The sequence below is a fragment of the Sminthopsis crassicaudata genome, chromosome 6 (genome assembly GCF_048593235.1).
Source record: "Sminthopsis crassicaudata isolate SCR6 chromosome 6, ASM4859323v1, whole genome shotgun sequence".
Lineage (NCBI taxonomy): Eukaryota > Metazoa > Chordata > Mammalia > Dasyuromorphia > Dasyuridae > Sminthopsis > Sminthopsis crassicaudata.
Window position 1 is genome coordinate 192,743,459 of NC_133622.1, and position 19,341 is coordinate 192,762,799.

Consider the following 19,341-nt stretch of genomic DNA (forward strand, 5'->3'; position numbering starts at 1 on the left):
GTTTGAGGCTTTTAACATTTCTTCCAAATTTTGTTTCTAGGACAAAATCTACATGTATGGAGGAAAAATTGATTCAACAGGCAATGTGACAAATGAGTTGAGGGTGTTTCACATTAAAAATGAATCATGGGTTTTATTGGCCCCTAAAGCAAAGGAGCAGTATGCAGTTGTTGGGCACTCAGCACACATTGTCACAATGAAAAATGGCCGAGTTGTCATGCTGGTCATCTTTGGTCACTGCCCTCTCTATGGCTACATAAGCAATGTGCAGGAATATGACATTGGTAGGTACATTATTGTCAGTGGTTACTTTTTTTTTTTTTTTACCATTTATTACATAATTAACACTGAGCCAGTCTTTTCTCCTAAAACTTGGTTAACATTTATATGGTATGGAAGATCAGAGGTGGCAAAATAGATTTGGATATTTCAGCCACTGACCAGTTTTGAAATCTCTAACATGAGAAATGTGGACATTTGGATAAGGTCTTGAGGTGACAAAAGTGATTATAGCACTAAAAATTAAGAACTATAAGGAAATTTTTAAGAAATTGAAGTTATTTCATCTGTCTAAAATGGGACTCCTTTCTGCATTTCTTCTCTCTTCTTCATCACACTCCTGCCAGGAAAAAAAGCCCACAGGAACAAAAAACCAAAACCCTGCTCATAGATATGACTATTAGATATCATAGATATTCAGTTAAAAAAAAAACAAACCACATGCCTGCTCTATGCGAAATACTAGATTTACATGATGGGTTTATGCAGAATACTATATGAAATTTACATGCTATGACTATCTTGATATCTGTCCTCAGAAAATAATATGTGTTTCTGTGAGATTCCCCACAGATAACTTTTGTTGGGGGCCCTGTCACTGTCCTTCTAATTAACCAGACTTGCAACTGTTATGCTTGCCTTTCCCTTAATTGCCTAATTCCAAAATCACTAATGCCCAAGAAGTTCCGTCTTAACTGTCTTTTTTAACTCTCTCCTCTCGTCCATTTTTATTGCCACTAGCTATACCATCATAGTATAGGTCTTGGATGGTTCAGTTTAACTGTTTTCTGTTTCTCCCTACCCTCATTTCATCCCACCCCCTCAGCCTCCATTTTTAAAATACCCTGAAGGTTTAAAGCCAATCTAACCAGCATACAGCCTTGCATAGAGTCACTGTTACCCAGATATGTTTCATGCTTTGCTGCCACAGAACCATTATTCCTGCTCTTCCCTCCTTATGCTCTTCATCTAATGAAATCTTGTCCTTTTGTAGAGTCATAGCTAAAATGTGACCTTTTCCATGGGACCTTTGAAGATCTTTAGTGACTGAATAGCATTTTTTTTTCCTTTCCTGAAACTTGCTAGCACTTTTTTTCATACCTCTTTTATGATAACTGTACAAAGATTATTGTAAATATTTGAATATTTTGTAATATATTGCTGCTAGGTTTAAGCTTCTTGAAGAAAAAAACTAATGAAAACAATTGTCTTTTGTAAACTTTAGGAGTGAACTGGGTATTTTTTGCTTTTTTGTTTGGGGCAATAGAAAACATTGAGACAGGTTTTTAAAAATTCCTTTTTGTAGAAGAAAGGGAAATATTTATTTATATAAGTAATTACATAGGAATGTGGATAGAATAGCAAAAATCTACCAGCAATAAGAATAAGCAATAAGAATTTTATAAATCATCTTATAAGTAACAAAGCACCTAGGTAAAATTGAAGGGATGAGAGAGATTATTCTTTTTGAGGACTAGATACTTTGTAGCAGTCAGGAAAAAATCTTGCAGGCCTTGGACTTTGAAACTTTGAATTATAGGTTAGGTTATAACAAGAAGAACACTGTGAGCTAAATAGTCTCCTGTACATTTCTGATTATTGCAACCATTTTGTTGATTTTTTTTTCTGCATAATATGTTTTTTTTTAAAAATAAATTCTAAAAAATCTCCTCAAAACCAGCACTTCTGTGGCCCAGAGTGATGGCAAGGAAAGGTATAAAAAGGGGAAATTCATACTAGAAATAGATGAAGAAGCAGTGAGAAAAGAGGTAGTCTGAAAACGAATATGACTGGTTTCTAGCTCAGGAAGCCACAAAGGCTCAAACTGGCGCTTTGAACCACCATTTAGAAATTGGAATTACTTAGGAATTAGTGAAGAAATCTTTGTAACCTTTTAGAAGACTGAGACTTCCATTTTTTCAAGTGTGAAATTGGAGCCAAAAATATTATTCAGATAGTAAACTGAATTAATAGATTATTTAGACAGGAAATAGACTTGTCTTCTGTTCTGGTCAATTTTCATCTGCAGTATTGTATTAAGTTCTGACTTAGGAAGGATGTTGACATAGGTACATTCTCTACAGGGAATAGGAACAAGAGGACAGGAGGGCATGTCATATGAGGATTAATGGAAGGAACTGAATATACTTAGGGAAGAGAAGTTACCTTACTCTCTTAGAAGTAAATAAAAAGATGTTCTGTGGAAGAAGGTGAGACTTGTTTAGCTTGGCTGCAGAAAATAGGACTAGGAGCAATGGAAGTTTTATAGAGGGAGATTTGAATCTGGTATCAGGAAATACTTGCCAACCTTTAGACCTGAGAACAAGTGGAATAGACTCCATTGGTGTGGAATAAATGCCCCATTATTAACCTTCCTCACATGGAAGTGGAATGATCACCTCCTCAGATATAGAGTGGGCTATAATAATAATTAAAATCTAAATAGCACTTTAAAGTTTGTAAGGAAGATTATGTATTTCATTCTGTCTTGTTCTCACAATCCTATTGTAAGATAGGTGTTATTATTATCTGTATTTTATAGATAAAAAAGCTGGTGCTTGGGAGAGGTTACATAACTTGTCCAGGATCACACAGCTAACAGTTATTTCAAGTAGGATTTGAGTAAGCTCAGGTTTTGCCTGCTCCCAGTTCAGGAATTTATTGAGTATTGCTCATATAGGCCAGTATTACATTGACTTCTTATTTCCCTTTCCCTTTTCTTTTAGCTCTGTCCCCTATATCTTTTCTCAATTCTAAACCAAAAATTTACACCCTAATCTACAAAATCTTGCTATTTTCCAGGACCAAAAGAAATCAGAGAAGTTGTGACAGCCTAATTCATAGTAGCTGACATATTGCAATACTGTCAATCTTCTTTTTGAGATTACTTCCAAAGGAAGCTTCTCCTGCTTTCTGTTCTATGAGTGATAAAGAGAAGTCAGCTAGGGTAGCCTGATTTATCTTTACTTTTAGCACCAATGAGGTTTAACACTGTTGTACTCTGTTGTACAGTGAAGAGAGGCTTTTTCTCCTATTCACATCACTTGGCTGGGATTGTAAAAGGGATTGGATTTGCTATGAAGGAAATTGTCTTTGTATTCTCAACTTAGTGTGCTTGAGAAGCACTGCTCTGTTCCTGCTGTGCCACAGGAGTCCTGCCTTCAAAAACCCAGATGTATTTGTTCGATATTATTGGTAAGGGCTGCTCCTTTTCCCTGGAGTTAGAGAGAATAAAGCTTGAGTTTCTTTTCTGTATTTAACATTCCTTCAGTCAATCAGCAAATTTTTGTTTGTTAATAAATAAGCACTGTTCTGGGTGTTAGGGATGCAGTGACAAAAAGGAAACTGATTCTGACTTCTAGGAGCCTATGTTTTATCTGGAGAGATAACACATATCATAAACTGAATACATACAAAATAAATAAAAGGTTGTCTAGAAAGGGAAGGGGCTCTGAAAAGATTTTATATAGAAGCTGGTACTTAAGCTCTAACATACACTTATGTCCTTGTTCTCATCCTCTCTCTTTTAATTATTTGAAGATATCTAATAAGTTTCCTCTGAAGTTTTTTTTTAAAGCAAAGATGGCCAGTATCTTTATCTGTGCTTCATCAGTCACTTTGAAGATTTCTCAGGATCAAGACCATCCTTTCTTGCATCCAATTCCATTTATCTTTACCCCTTTTATATTATGATATTCAAACTAAATTCCAGTTTAGATTTTGAAAAAATCATTTGTGCAGTTTATTTTTTTTAAGCTAAGCATAGGAATTCACATTATTTATATCACATTGAATCTTATTCATTTTATCCATTATTCTAGCATGCTAAATCTTTGAATCTTTAGAAGCTCAGAATCTCAAACTTAGAAGGGTTGTGGCAGATCACCTAGTCTAATTCCTGCGGAGTTCCCTGTATAAACATCATCTTTGACTAGGGATTATCTGAAATCTACTTGAATACCTCCAGTGTTGGGAAACAACTAATTTTAAAAGTAGCTACTTTTGGTTACCTCTAATTGTTAGGATTTCCCCCCTAACATTGAGGAGATGTTTTCTTGTCAACTTCTGTTTATTATTTCTAGCTTGTCCCCTTAGATTCATGCCTAATCATTCTTTCAAATGCTAATATTTCACTTAGGTCTAAGTCAAAGTTCTAAAAGTGTGCCAGCTTCCTAACACCTGGTTTCTATCCTTACTCTCTCAGCACTAGCACCTTATCCCTCCCCTTGGGCTCCACAACTAATCTGGTATACTATATTCTTCTTTAGTTTCTCATGATTAAACTGTGAAGATGTGGCTATTAAGGAAGGAGATTATAATACAGTTTGTTACCATAAAATAATTTAGTTTTTCTATGTTTTATTTTATTTGCAGTCCATCATTTATTACATTAACCAACCATTCTAACCAAGAAACTAATACTAAGATGTGGGTGGGTATATATTTTCTAGATAGTTATCCTGGCAGATCATACATGAGAGAAATAGAATAAAATGTTATCATTTTAAGTCCTTTTAACACTTCAGCAGAGCAGCTGAGGCTGCTTAACTGACAAGAAAAAAAAATGACTTTGCTTGGATTTCAGCCATTAATTCCAAATTCTTTCTATTTTCTTTTGATTTCCCTTTCTTTTCCACTTCAGTTCTCAGAATGTCCATTGTAACCTGGGTCAACTCAGAATATTCTGCCAGTTTTCCTTTGCCCTTGGAACAGGACATTATTTCCCTTTGCCCTTGGACAGTACTTTGTATTGTGTCCTTCTTGAGGGACAAGTCCTTAAAGTTCTGAAGCCAGCCTGTTTTCCTAGAGAGTAGTCTGAATTAATTCTAAGTAAGCAACAATGGGAGAAATATGAGGTGTTATTTCTTTATATTACATCTTTTTTTTTTTTTTAAACGATGTCTGGCTTAGGGTTGTATATCAAAGAGATTTTACCTTTCATTGACTTTCTAGTTATCATAGTCTGAGTTTGAATCAGAGTTATTCCATACTTACCTATTTAATCTCTGTTGCCTTTGAAATTCTTGCTTCATATGATAGATATAAAAAGTAAGGGGAAAGGTCACCTGTTCTGCTTGGAACCTGATTAGTTTTGATTCCTTAACCTTTTAGGTTAGGCATAGTTCAAAGTTAGAAATTTGTTAGTGTAATCAAATTGTCATTAGCAATTTTAAGATCTGTCACCACTTTATTATTCAGGATTTTGAAAATAAAAACTGTTCATTATTTTAAAAAAGAAAAAACCCACCAGCGATTTCATTCCACTTTGATCTCATGAAAATCATGGCGTAAACATTAAGTAGTCAATTAAATATTTGTAGTAAGTTGGAGTTGTTTTGTTCAGATGCTTCCTGTAGATAAGAACTGAAAAAATTAAAATTTGAGTATTTAACAAGTTGGTGTTTTCTAATTTACTTAAATTATTTGCTATTTCTGTTGCAATCATTTTTCTTATTAACAGTAATTCAAAAACGAAAATTAATCAGCTGAACTGTATTTCCTAATGCCTTTTATCTTTATCTGTCATATTAAAATTAATATTAATTAGTTAATATTACAGTATTAAAATTCCAAAGTTAAATAAACCTATAATATTTGACTTTAAATCTATTTCCTTTTTTAGGTAAGAATACATGGAGTATTTTACAAACTCAGGGTGCTCTTGTGCAAGGAGGTTATGGTCACAGTAGTGTTTATGATGCCAAGACAAATTCCCTCTACATACATGGTGGTTATAAGGCTTTCAGTGCCAACAAATATAGACTTGCTGATGATCTATATAAGTATGATGTGGACACTCAGATGTGGTAGGTATTTTCTTCCTCAATATAATTATTGATTTTGTTCCTTGATTTATGATAATGCATAAAGGTAAATGAGGAAGTATACAGTAACTCATTATTATATACAAAAATGGAGAAAGCCACCTGAAGCCTCCGCTTCCTGTTGATTTTCATATCTCTTTAGTGCCAGAGCAAACTCCTAGTTAGCCAGAATTCTTGGAGATTGAAGTTATCATGAATAGTTGAATGTTTTGGAAGGAAATGAGTTATCTTTTCATGCACTCAAACTTTATTTTAATGTTTTGGGAAGGAATTTTTCCCTGAGTTTAGTTACAAATTTGTACCCAAATTAAAAATCAGACACTCTTCAGATTTAAAAAATATATACATATACATACATATATATATATATATATATATATATATATATATATATATATATGTGTGTGTATATATATATGTACATACACACATATATATATATATGTATACATATATATGTATGTATGTATGTATGCACGCACCTGCAGCTTTTTAGCTATAGTTCAACTTGTTATTGTAAAGTCTAAAGTCACATTCCCATGAGAGGTCTTCACTCAGTTTATCTCATTCACAAACATCCCTTCCTTAAAAGGTAGTATTTTCTCAATATAATTTAATGTTTATTTTTTCCTCTTAAAACCTGTCTTCTTATGTCACCCAAATTAGAAGTGCAGGGACTACTCTGCCCAGTCCCACTCCTGTTGTCTAGCTTTGACCTTCTGTTTTGTGTTGGTGCCAGTTCCACCCTCCTCAGGTTACCTGATTCTCCACCCTCACTTTATCCATGTTGGATTTAGAGCAGATGCCCAAGGGCCTAGCCCCTCTGTAGCTTGGAACTCCTTATCAGAGGAACTGGAATTAAGAGGTGTGCCCCCTCACAGCCCCCAAATGTTTGGGTCCTGATTGACAGAATGTGAACAGCAGTCATTTCTGCTGAGGGTATTCCCATATTCATTTATTCATTTATTTAGATTGTGGGTTTTTTTGGACTAGGTGAAAAGGGGAGTTGATTTGCTCCCTAGCTTTTATTACTGAATGTGTGCAGCCTCAGTCAATATGCCTATTTTGCCTCTTTATTAAGTGGCCTGAACAAACTGTTTTTTTCCTGAGTCCTTGTTTGAAATTTTGGCTATCAATTTTTGCTCCTTTATGTTGTCTGCTTGTACAGTTTATCAATTCTGTTCTCCTAATTCACACAAGGGATTTGAAAAACAGGTTCTTGAGTTGTTTGTAAAGTAAAAGTAAATAAAGTCTGAATCTGGGCTCACGGGCTTTAACTTTGAGTAAAGTACATGAATTTCTTTGAATACAATTTGATTACTCAGAAGCCCTTTTTGGATTGTAATTTCCTTGTAGATAACTGAGATGCTGTTATTCAATCTAGATTAGACTATAATCCATGTATATAGATGAGCAGAATATTTATTTACTCTTACCTGATAAAATGTATGTAATAATAAAATCCTAATCATTATAATAAGTAAAGTGACTAATTTGAGGTGAAATTTATTTATATCAATTATGTTATCTGGGTATTGAACAGAATTGGTACAATATTTTGAAATTTTAAAATTCCATTTAAAAGTTATTAAGTACACATTTGATTTCCATCTATTTTTCAAAAGCTATAGGTTCCATGGCTTTAGTATGGGGGAAGGATTGAGTTCTTCTAACTTACTAATCAAGTAAAAAATATTTAGTTTGTTTTTCAGAGGAACTTTCAACTGGGTTAATATTTTCTGTCCTTGAATATATTTCAGGAGCAAGGGAAAAACAGGAAAAAAGGCATAGCATAATATAGAAGAAAGAAAAAGAGTCCTCTCACTGATCTTTCTCCTTCCTCCCCTCTTTTCCCTCCCCTCCTTCCTCCCTTCCTTCTTTCCTTCCTTCCTTCCCTCCCTTTCTCCTTTCCCTCCCTTCCTCCTCTTCCTTCCCTTCTTTGCCTTCCTTCCCTTCCTTGCCTTCCTTCCCTTCCTTGCCTTCCTTCCCTTCCTTCCCTTCCTTCCCTTCCTTGCCTTCCTTCCTTTCCTTCCCTTCCTTCCCTTCCTTCCCTTCCTTCCCTTCCTTCCTTCTCTCCCTCCCTCCCTCATCTGTTTTTAACATTAGGTATAGCATTGAGCTAGTCACTTCCTTTTTCTCAGCCTTAATTTCCTCATTTGTAAAATTAAGGGAAAGGGTCAGATAAAGCTCTTTTCAGTTCTAAATCCCATGAGCTAAATCTTGGGAGGAAAATATTGCTCTTGAAAGTAGTAGAATCCTAGGACCTTGGAACTTTGGAGAAGCCATATAAGTCAGGTATTTTTTCTTGTAAATTAATGAAATGGTATTATACATTATTCAATAAGTAACAAGTATTTTTTCAAATGCTTTTTCTTCCCTCACCTTAAAAGGACCATTCTTAAAGATAGCCGTTTTTTCCGTTATTTGCACACGGCTGTGATAATCAGTGGAACTATGCTGGTATTTGGAGGAAACACACACAATGATACCTCTATGAGCCATGGTGCCAAGTGCTTTTCATCAGATTTCATGGCCTATGATATTGGTAAGTTTTTGAGAGCTAATTTAACATTAAATGAGCTTCTTTATAGTTTCTTCAATGATGAAATGGAATTGATAATAGCACTTACTTCCTAGGACATTCTAAGGATAAAATAAAATAATATTTATAAAGTGCCTGACACAAAGAAGGTGGTTAATAAATGTATATTTCCATTCCTTCTTATCCCTTTCTTTTCAGGCTTCAAGGAACCTTTTGAAAAATGTGCTTTTATATATTAGATAAGTCAATATAGGGAAGACGGAGTTGAGATTCTTTTTAAAGACTTATTTAAAACAGTTTTCACACTTTCAGAAGACACTAGGAGGCCTAGTTTTTTCTTTCTGACATTATTTTGGGTTGAATAATTTTAGAAAATAATTTTTTGAGAGTGGATTGAGTTACCTGTTGAATATGGGGCCTGTGTGCATTCCAACTTGTTATTCTTCTGTAAGAATTACTTTCAGAAAACCTTTTCAACAGACTGTCAGAATTTTTATATTTCATTGGAGCAAATAAATATGCTTTAAGAGTTCTTCAAACTCGAAGTATCCACACTTAGAGGTTTCTAAATGTGGTTACCTTTAATGACCAGTAGAGGGTGGTGTTTGTTCATCTGCAAGCAATACATGAACTTGAATGCCAAAAACATATTTCAAAAGTAGATGAATTCATCATCAGCTAATTATTGAGAGAAACAGAAGTTTTTTTGAGGCACCCAAAAAATCATATCAGACCCTGGATATCGTGAACGACAGACATTTTTTAAAATAAGTCTTTCTTAATCCTAGCTTGTGATCGCTGGTCAGTACTTCGAAGACCTGATCTTCATCATGATGTTAACAGATTTGGCCACTCAGCAGTCTTATATAACAGGTATTTACATTTTGAATCTTTCAAAAGTGTATTGATATTAGAAATTAAGTCATTTAATTTTTTCTAAGTAACAAGAGGGAAATAATGTCATATTACCATTACTTTTATTATGTTTTTAAAAATTAATTTGTGGATAGGGCACATGTTTAACAGGCCTTCATGCAGACATGCAAGTTTTCCTTTTAAGGGTTAACTATTATAGAGAGAAGCTAATCATTCAATAAATTAATTGATAATTTATTAAATGTCTACCTCTTGTTAGTTGCTGGGGGCATAGATACAAATAATGAAACAATCCCTACTCTTAAGGAGTTTAGTACAGAATTGAGCTTCAGATTGAGGGTTAAGTAGATGATATAAAAAATTAGTTTTAAAGAAGGAAACAATCTTAGAAGTGCTGGGATCTGGGGTTAGGTCTTATATTGCCCTTGGAATCAGAAAGCCCATAGTCATATGCCTGATACTATCTAACATGGAGCTTCAGACATCAGATCAAATGTCACAAGACCAGGAAATCAGATACCAGAACAGATAGAGTTAATTGGATGTTCCATGTGTGTTGGAACATTTTATGTGTGTCTGATCCCCCACCATATGGCTATATGGAAACCACATGAGTTTCTGTTTTTTTCAGTACCTACTGGCCTAGACCCTCCTGCCTGAATTCCTTTCTGTCCTTGGTCCTGCCTCACTTGTACTATTCTCCATCATTAGGATCTTGAAAGTTAGAGGCCATAACTAACTAGCCTATGGCTAGCCCATTTGTACCTCCTGCCCTCCTAATCCTAGTGACTCAGATGTTCATCTCCCAGGACAAAACTCCCTTTTCCTGCTCCTTACTATACTTTCATTCCCAGCCATTTTAGTACTATCATACCCCAGTCCCTGCATTTTGCTTTCCATTTTCAATGTTGGAACCCTATTCTAGAATAAACACACTTCTCGATTTCAATTTTTCTTTTCACACTCTTATCATTTGACTCTTACAGAAAATCTTTCTTTGGAAGATGCAATATCATGAATTGTTCTCCTCTGATGCTGGCTCTGCCTTCTTCCCAAAAAATGGGCTAGAAAAAATAGTAGGTTTTGTTATTTACTACCACTTTCAGATTTTCCACTTACCACCAGTTCTCTCTATCACTCTTCCTGAGAGCTCATCTGATCCAAATCTTTATTGTTATCTCTTGTCTAGAGGTCAAGAGGCCATAAAAGAGTAAGAAGATATAAATAGTCATGAAAGGGAGGAATTTCCTGCTTAACTGCACCAAAGCAGTTATTTCTTAACTTAATATTGACAGAAGAGAGATCTGGTGTTTTCCTGAGGCATTTGTGAAGAGTTTCTAGGCACATGGATTCAAATCCTACCTTTGATACCACATGTGTGACTCTGGTAGAAAAGTCAACCTCATTGGGCTTGTGTTTGTTCATGTGTAAAGTGAGGGAGTTGGAACAGAGATCCTCTGCCTCTAAATCTTTTATCCTTTGATTTCTTAATTTCTGCATTTGATGGCCTTGTCTCTGTCCTCTTCCTTTTTGACCCTTCTAAGTTCTAAGTTCTAAGCCACAGTGGCCTTGAGTTTTTCTTAGGAATGTTCTCTTTTTGCATTTGGGCTAGCTATGGCATGAAAATAGGGCAATTGACTTAGACTGTGCCTTGCTGATGGCCTGACATTCTAATAGAGGGTCTGACTTAGAATCAGGAGGCCTCTCTCCTCACTGGCATCATTCCCAGATTCTCTTGGAGTTTGCAAAGTATTTTATGCACATTATCTCAGTAGAACCTTCCCTGTAGCACTACTGGGCTGGAGTCGGGAAAACCCAAAGCTGCCCCCAGACACTTAGGAGCTGTGTGATCCTGGGCAAGTCATGTTACCCGCTATGTGCCTTGGTTAAAAAGGGGAACGTTTCTAATTAAACCTGTGAAGATAAAATGAGGTGGTATTTGCCAGCCTCATATAATGCTAATCATTATTGTGTTATCAATCGTGAATTTTTATTATCACTATTAATTCAGTAAACATATATTGAAGACCATATGAAATGTGTGCTGAGAGACAGACACAGGCTCAACAGTCAAGAGACCTGAGATGCGTTCTTTTCCTGGTGCTTGATGACTACTTTTGTCCCTCTTATGCCTCTTAGTACTTGTGACCTGAAATTAGAAAGACCTGAGTTCAAATCAAACTCAAATGTTAGCCTTGTAGGTCACCCAGTTTCTGTCTGCCTCAGTTTCCTCAACTCTAAAATGAGAATCATGATTGCATCTAACTCTGGGGGTTGTTCTGAGGATTGAATAAGATAATACATCTAAAAGTGCTTAGCATAGTGCCTGGTAAGTGAGATACACATTATAAATACTCACCTCCTTTCCTTCTCTTCCTTTTCCCAGAAAACAAATCATTTTTTAACCTCACTTGTTTCCTCCATATGGCAGTAAACTGTTGAATTCTAAGAGTTTGGCAGTTTCATAGACTATGTAGTAGCTGCAGCCAATATTAATATCTCTTCAGAGATATGACTATAATTTCCCTGGGATTTGACATTTACTTTTGAGAAGCACTATTCTGGACTAGTTTCCTATGTCTGACCTTAATCAGGCTGGACAGGGTCTCCCTAGAAATTTTTTGCTAAAAGCAATATTAAAAAGAGAACTATTGTTCAATTATCTAAATGAAGAGAGCTTCCTTGCTTTTGTCCTTTGAGAAAACCAGAAGAATAAAGGTCCCTCCTTCCTAGGCTATTAATATCTAGAATCCCCCTCCCTCCCCCCCCCCCCCCCATACACAGGCAATTGGGATTAAGTGACTTGCCCAGGGTCACACAGCTAGGAAGTGTTAAGTGTCTGAGGCCAGATTTGAACTCAGGTCCTCCAAACTTAAGGACTGGGTCTCTATCCACTGCACCACCTAACTGACCCTATGCCACCTAGCTGCCCCCTAATCAAAAATAGCATTGGAGGATGCGGGGAGCCCAGCTATCCAGAGACATGTCTTCTCTTTAGTCCCTTCCTACTTGTTCAGGGTTTAATGATATTGTAGGTAGTCTAGAAGTCCAGTGTTCCATCCTGCCTCTAGAAGATTGTTTCCCTTGAATTGGAGAATACAGCTGTTTTTGGATACCCAAATGATAGACCAAATGACTCTAGAGAATCACTTGTACATTCTATTCATGACTGTGTTTATTTATGAAACTCTTTACAATACTAATTGGTACTATAGACTGGATGTAATATGAGATACAGGAATGTTAAGTTTGGGCATTAGTGTTGTATCTGCTATTAAAATTGAATGTTTTTAATGGATTTTGAAATGTTTCTTAAGAATACCAAGGGATGCTTCTTAGAAACATTTAGCTTTTCAAGAATGGAAGGTGGAAGCAAGATGCATATAGAGAAAGATTATTTGTGGAGATTTGTGAAAAGTACAATTATTTTTTCTAAGAGACTTCAGAAGTCATTTGGTTCAACCTCTAGCAGTAGTAACTTTTGTAACATTCTGACAAATAATTATCCAGTCTTTGAACTTTTCTCATGACAGAGCTTTCCTGAGGCAACCAGTCCCACTTCTACTTATTAAGTTCTTCCTTTATATTGAGTTTAAACATGCCTCTATGTAATAACACTTCTTGACTCAATGATTTTTCACCATCTATCCTCCATGTCTCTAATACCTGTCTCCTGGCTTCCTTCAGGTCTTGGCAGAAAGCCCTGTGAAAAACCTTTCCAAATCCTTTTTAATGCTGGCATCTTTCTTCAGAGATCTCTAGTTTATCCTGCATATATTATGTTTGTATATGTTTGTATGTTGTTTGTATGTGTTCTCTTCTATTAACTTTGTTAACTCCTTGAGAGCAGGGACTGTTTTTGCCTTTTTTTGTATCTCAAGTTTTTATCATAATGCCTGACTCTTAACCGAATTTATACCATTGGTTCTAACTCTGCTATCTGGGTCTAAACAGTCTAATTGTTCCCTTTTCCCAGAACAGCTATTTAGGGATGTGAAGACAGGTATCAGATTTCCCCTAATTCTCTTTGTCTGTAGACTAAACCGTCACAGTTCCTTCAGCTGATCTTCCTTTGGCAGGGTTTTCTGAGGTTACAGTATACTGGTCACCTTCGATTGGATCTGATCTAATCAGTATCATTCCTAATATGTAAGGCCCAGGATTGAACACATTACTCTGAGGTCTGAGCACACATTACTCTGAGGTCTGAGCAGGGCACTGGGCAGTAAGATTATTATATAACTTGTTTTATTTATATATATATATATATATATATATATATATATATATATATATAAACACTTGTTTTAGATAATGTGCTTTTTTCCCATATGGCCTAAGGTCACAATGGGAAAATTGTTTTTCTTTTCCAGTCATTACATTATGCTCTTGATTCATATATTGAGTTTTATAGACAAGAAAAATCTTGAATTAGAAATCATCTAGTTCAATCCAGTCCATGTGTTTCCTTCAGCATCCCTAACAAGTTAATGCTTCCTCCTCAATAACATGTCACCTACCAATATATCCCATCTTATTTTTGAATAGTTTTAATTATTAGAAAGTTAATCATTTTATTGAAGTTAATGTGCCTACCTGGAATTTCTCTGTGTCCTCCTAGTTCTTTCCTGGAGCCAAACAGAACAAGTCTTCTTCCATTTGATAGTTTTTTCAATAATTTCAGAACTACAATCATACCAACCCTGCTATCTTCCACCCTTTATATCCCCAAAACATCATTTACAGGATAAACATGGCCAATTCCTTCAGTCAGTCCTTGGTTGACTAGACCTCCCATTTCCTTGCCATTCTGGGTATGTGCCTTTTGACCTGCTTGCAAATGTTTTTTTCAAATTATGTTGCCCAGAAGTATATTTGGTAAAATGACTTTAATTAACTAGTATAGTATATGCTCCACATATAGAAAATTTGGGATAAAAACTTTTTTTTTTTCTTGTTTAGCACTATGTATGTATTTGGAGGTTTCAATAGCCTTCTGCTCAGCGATATCCTGATGTATACAGCAGAAAGGTGTGAAGCACATCAAAGTGAGGACACTTGTGTAGCAGCAGGACCAGAAGTTCGGTGTGTATGGAATATGAATTCATCTCAATGTATCCCTTGGGAACTGGCAACTGAAATGCAAGAGGAGAAGACCAGGGCAGAGTGCTTTTCAAAAAGAAGTATGTGCTGTTTCTTTGCTTAAAAACGTAACTTGTTCTAGTTTTATTTCTTGGTGGTAGTTGTTGGTGAATTTTTTGGCTTGCTTTTGGTTTTGGTTTTTTAGTAAATTAATTTTGGAATCTCCTTATAAATTGTTTAATTGTTTTAAAACTGTAAAGCAGCTTCATATTGGTACTTATTGCATACCAAGATACCATATGATATTTGAAGTCTCCTCTGGGTCCCTGAAACTAAGTTTAAAAATACCCTTGTTTAGCAAAATAAGCTCTCCTAGAAATTTTTCAGTCCCTGGTCCTTGTATTTTACTAAAGTGAGAGTAGCAAAGGTAGTCAAAAAAAGCCCTGAAAGAGACATGATGCCTGACCATTATATTATAGATCACTCCCTTGGTCTCAGTTTAAGGTAGAGGTGACCTTGAAAAGTATTGTGCCAACTCATGATTGGCTAGATGGTAGAGTAATTTCCTTAAGCAGTGCTTTGTCATCCAAAAACCTTAGAAAAAGGAATTATGATTAATAACAAAGGGGAAAACAGTAGGTAAAGCTGAATTCACAAAATAAAAAGAGCAACACAAAGTTAAAAAAAAAACAACTCAAAAAATAACAGACCTTAAATTCCTTTAATTCCCAATTTGTACCCCCTAGACTACAACCTATTTCATGCTAAAGCCACAGATTTCAAAGAAAAGTGTTAACACTTGAAGAAATAGGAATTTGAAAATAAGCTAGGACCAGTTTTTCACCTCATGCCTTTTACTTTTCCAGAGTTTATCAGTAGAGATTGAACTAAATTGACCCTTATAACTCTCAAATTGACAAGGCTAAATATAATCATGAGGCCCAACTTTCAGAGATTTAAGTGGCAGTGGAGGATAGAAAGACTGAAGAATGAGAACAGAAGCCAAAGACAAGTGACTGAGAATATTTTTTTTTTTTTTTTAAAAAGCAAAACCAAAAGAACAAACTTGAATAAATACCTATTTCACAGGCAGATAAACTGACCGAGAGGATCATAAAAAAAATGAGTAAAATCTCAAAGAAAACCCAAATCACCATAAACTAGTATTAGATGATGAAGGAAAATGATTGAATTTACCTGACTGGAACCTTCTGAACCATTGAAAGACAATAAAACCAATTCCCCAAAACTCTTTATTATTTTTTTTTTTTTTTGGTAAAAGGTCAGAAACCTGAAAAGAGAAATAAACTTTTAGAAGACATAGGAATAAATTTAGAATAGAAATTGGCATTTTCAATGCAGGATTAAAAAATATAGACTATAGAATTGGGAAATATTGACACATACTTCAAAGAAGTAGAATTTGAGAAAAAGAAATAAAAAACTTGGATATTAAAATATGGATATAAAAATACCAATTTTGTAAATATCTATGAGAAAGACATTCAAATATGAAGGAAAGCTATCTGAATAACCCAGGATTAATCTGCAATAATAAGAACTTAGAGGAAAGATGGTATATTCCAAAAGCAAAGGAGCTCAAGTTCCAGATATCTGCTATCACATAGCACTGTGTCCTTCTGATGTTTCTGAGGTGGAAGCCTAGCAGAAAATAGTGAATGTGGTAATAATTTATAAAGAAAATAACAAAGAAATAATGTGTATGAGGGAACTCATATTTGGTCCTTTGGGTTCTTTACTCCTAGTAGCCACATAGAAAATGAAATAACAGCTGAGGATACAATCTCTGAGTAAGAAAATAAAATAAATAATAGGCTGTCAGAGAAGAGAATAAAGAGAACAAAGAAAAACTTTTTAGAAAAGGACACAGCTAAAAAATATTCTTTAAAATAAGAAATTGGAAAAGGAAATGAATAGGAAAGATTTTTTGAACCACTTGGGAAGGGCCAAATGTTGGGGAAAATAGGTAAATGAAAGGGGAAAAAGTAAATTTTAGAAATTTGGGATAAATCAGACAAATTAATATGTGAAAGAAAACCATGTGTACATAAATTAGCATTAAAATAGGATAAACGGAACTAATTGCAGTAACAAAGTACTAAGTTTTTTCTTTTTTTTTTTTAATAAGTTTTTATTCATACTTTCTATTAAGTGTACTGACTTAAAAGAAAAAAAAATCATAACTTTAAATGTGAATAGATCAAATAGTCCAATAAAATGAAAAAAGAGTTGAAGAATGAGTAAGACATCAAAACCCAATATTCTTCCACGTATAAGAAATACATCAAAAATATAAAGACACATTTTTAAAAACTGAACATGAGTAGCTGGGGTAGAATTTAGTTTATATCAATGGTTTAAAAAGAATTGTAGTCTCATTGATTGTAATGTCTGGACTAGCTCTCTGGAGGGCCTCAGGATCAAAGTCCTTGGTCTTTAGAAGGAGAAGTGAAGGAGGCAGGCAAGCTGCCACTTAACTTGCCAAAGATGAATCCTGGACTCTGGAGTCTGGAGCCTTAAGTCCTCTCTCCTCAGTGTGCTGTCAGAGAGGCTCTGACCTTTTCCCTCAACTCTCCAATCCTTGCCTCTGATTACCTCATCACAACACATTCAGCTAGCACCAATCTTGAGAAGAGCCATCATATCACCATATGTTTATAGAACCATTATCACATCTTGAGTAGGTAATTAGCCTTAAGTGCTACACCTTTTCAGAGTTCCAGCCCTCTACATCTGATAATAAACATTTACAGTGATAAAATAAAAATTGTAGTGGATATCTATTGAAATTAGGAACACATTATTCTTTGAAGGAATTATTTAGATAGTGAGGCAGTATCATAAGCACATATACCATATGGCTTATTATCTAAATTCACAAAAGAAAGTTTAAATGAACTTTAAAAAAGGCAGATATTAACACACAATTTTTAGAAATTCTGGGTTCCTTCAGAGTTAGAAAAGTCTAACAGAAAGATAAAATATATATATGCCTGAAAAAACTTGGAAAAGTTAGATCTGAAGAATTTGTGGGTCTTTTGAATAAGAACATTTAAAAATATCCTTTTCTCAGAACCACAGGATATCTTTACAAAAATGGACCATGTACTAGAAAACAGAGAAATTAAAAATAAATTCTTAAAAGCATAAATACTAAATATACCAATCTCAGTGGCAACTAGATGGTGTAGTGAATAGAGTACTAGCCCTGGAATCAGAAGAGCCTGAGCTCAAATGCTGCCTCAGTAGGCACTTAACCTCAATTGCAAGAAAGAAAGGAAGGAAGGAAAAAAGAAAAGAAAAGAAACCAGACTCTTCCTTTACCATCTTCCCTAAACAGTCTTTCTTCCTTTGAGGTCTATTCAATTCATATTTATCACTCAGTCTAAATCCTGGTGTCTGTTATCACTATAGATGCCTAGGACATTATTTTCCTTCTTCACTAAGTTAAATGCATGACTTATAGTTTTCCTTTCTCCCCATATCTTGCCCTCGTGCTAGAAGATTTTACTGTGCATATTGATCCACCCTCAAATACCCTAACTTCCCATATCTCAATCTACTCATCTCCATGCCCTAATTCTTAACTGTACCTCAACTATACCTAGAGAGATGACCATATTCTTTATCTTTCCATCACCCACATGGTTTTACTTCCTTGTTTGCAAACCTTGAAATTATTTTATTTGATCATAATTTTTTATTATTCCTTCTTTCCCTTGGTCTTTTGATCCCCTCCTATTCCTATCATTCTCTTTTTGATCTCAGTTCTGTGGTGAACCAAATTAGCTATTCATTATTTTTCATTCTCAAATCCCTCTCTGCCTTGTCTTATCACAGATCACTTGTCAAAGCCCCAATCCTGGATTATTCTCATTATCCAACTCCCTGTTTTCTTATTTATGTGCTATTTAATGAAAATGGAAAAAATTATGAACCCACATTGATTGGGTCCACTACAAGTATATATCAATCTCAACTGGGCACTCACTCCAACAAAGCAAACATTCTGTTCCTCCTTCATTGATTTGTCATTCTATTTCCTAAAGTGTTTGTTATATATCTTCTCATCTCTCATTAAGCTTAGCACAGGACTCCCTTCTCTCACTTTTTCAGTAATAACCTTGCTTCACAATTCACTGAAAAAATTGGAACCACGCTGAGAGCTACCTATTTTTCTCTCCTCCTCATCTTATAAATCATTCATACATCTAATCCTATCATCTATTCTTTAATTCTATTTTCTTTTTTATAAATTTTACTCAATATGATTTTTAAATCCAAATTCTCTCTTTCCTTTTCTTTCTCCCTCTCCCTTTCCCTCTCCTTCTCCTTTTCCCTCACTCTCTCCCCCATCCCCCAAATATTGAGAAGGCAGCAATAAAATACCCATTACACATATGGCCATACAAAATATATCTCCCCATAGCTATTCCAGAGAGTCTGGAGACATGAAAGAGAAAAATACATGCTTCAGTCTGCACTCTTGAGTTCCTCAATTCTCTCTTTGGATGTAATGGCATTTTTTATCATAAGGTCTTTGGAATTCGGGGCAGCTAGGTGGCACAGTAGATAGAGCAGCAGCCTTGAATTCAGGAGGACACGAGTTCAAATCTGGTCTCAGACACTTAATACTTCCTAGCTGTGTGACCCTGGGCAAGTCACTTAACCACAGCCTCAAAAAAAAAAAAAAGTCTTTGGAATTATAGTAGATCA

General features: G+C 35.1%; 1 protein-coding gene across 2 annotated transcripts in view; it reads left to right on the forward strand.

Annotated features, from left to right (window-relative positions):
* Window positions 1-19,341, forward strand: part of ATRN (attractin) — a 239,148-nt gene that overhangs the window by 98,524 nt on the left and 121,283 nt on the right. For both annotated transcript variants that reach the window (XM_074274223.1, XM_074274222.1), the window contains exons 8-12: window positions 41-284; window positions 5,903-6,086; window positions 8,495-8,649; window positions 9,435-9,519; window positions 14,485-14,705. In XM_074274223.1, coding sequence (XP_074130324.1) covers window positions 41-284; window positions 5,903-6,086; window positions 8,495-8,649; window positions 9,435-9,519; window positions 14,485-14,705 — 889 coding nt within the window. The remainder of the gene's footprint in view (window positions 1-40; window positions 285-5,902; window positions 6,087-8,494; window positions 8,650-9,434; window positions 9,520-14,484; window positions 14,706-19,341) is intronic.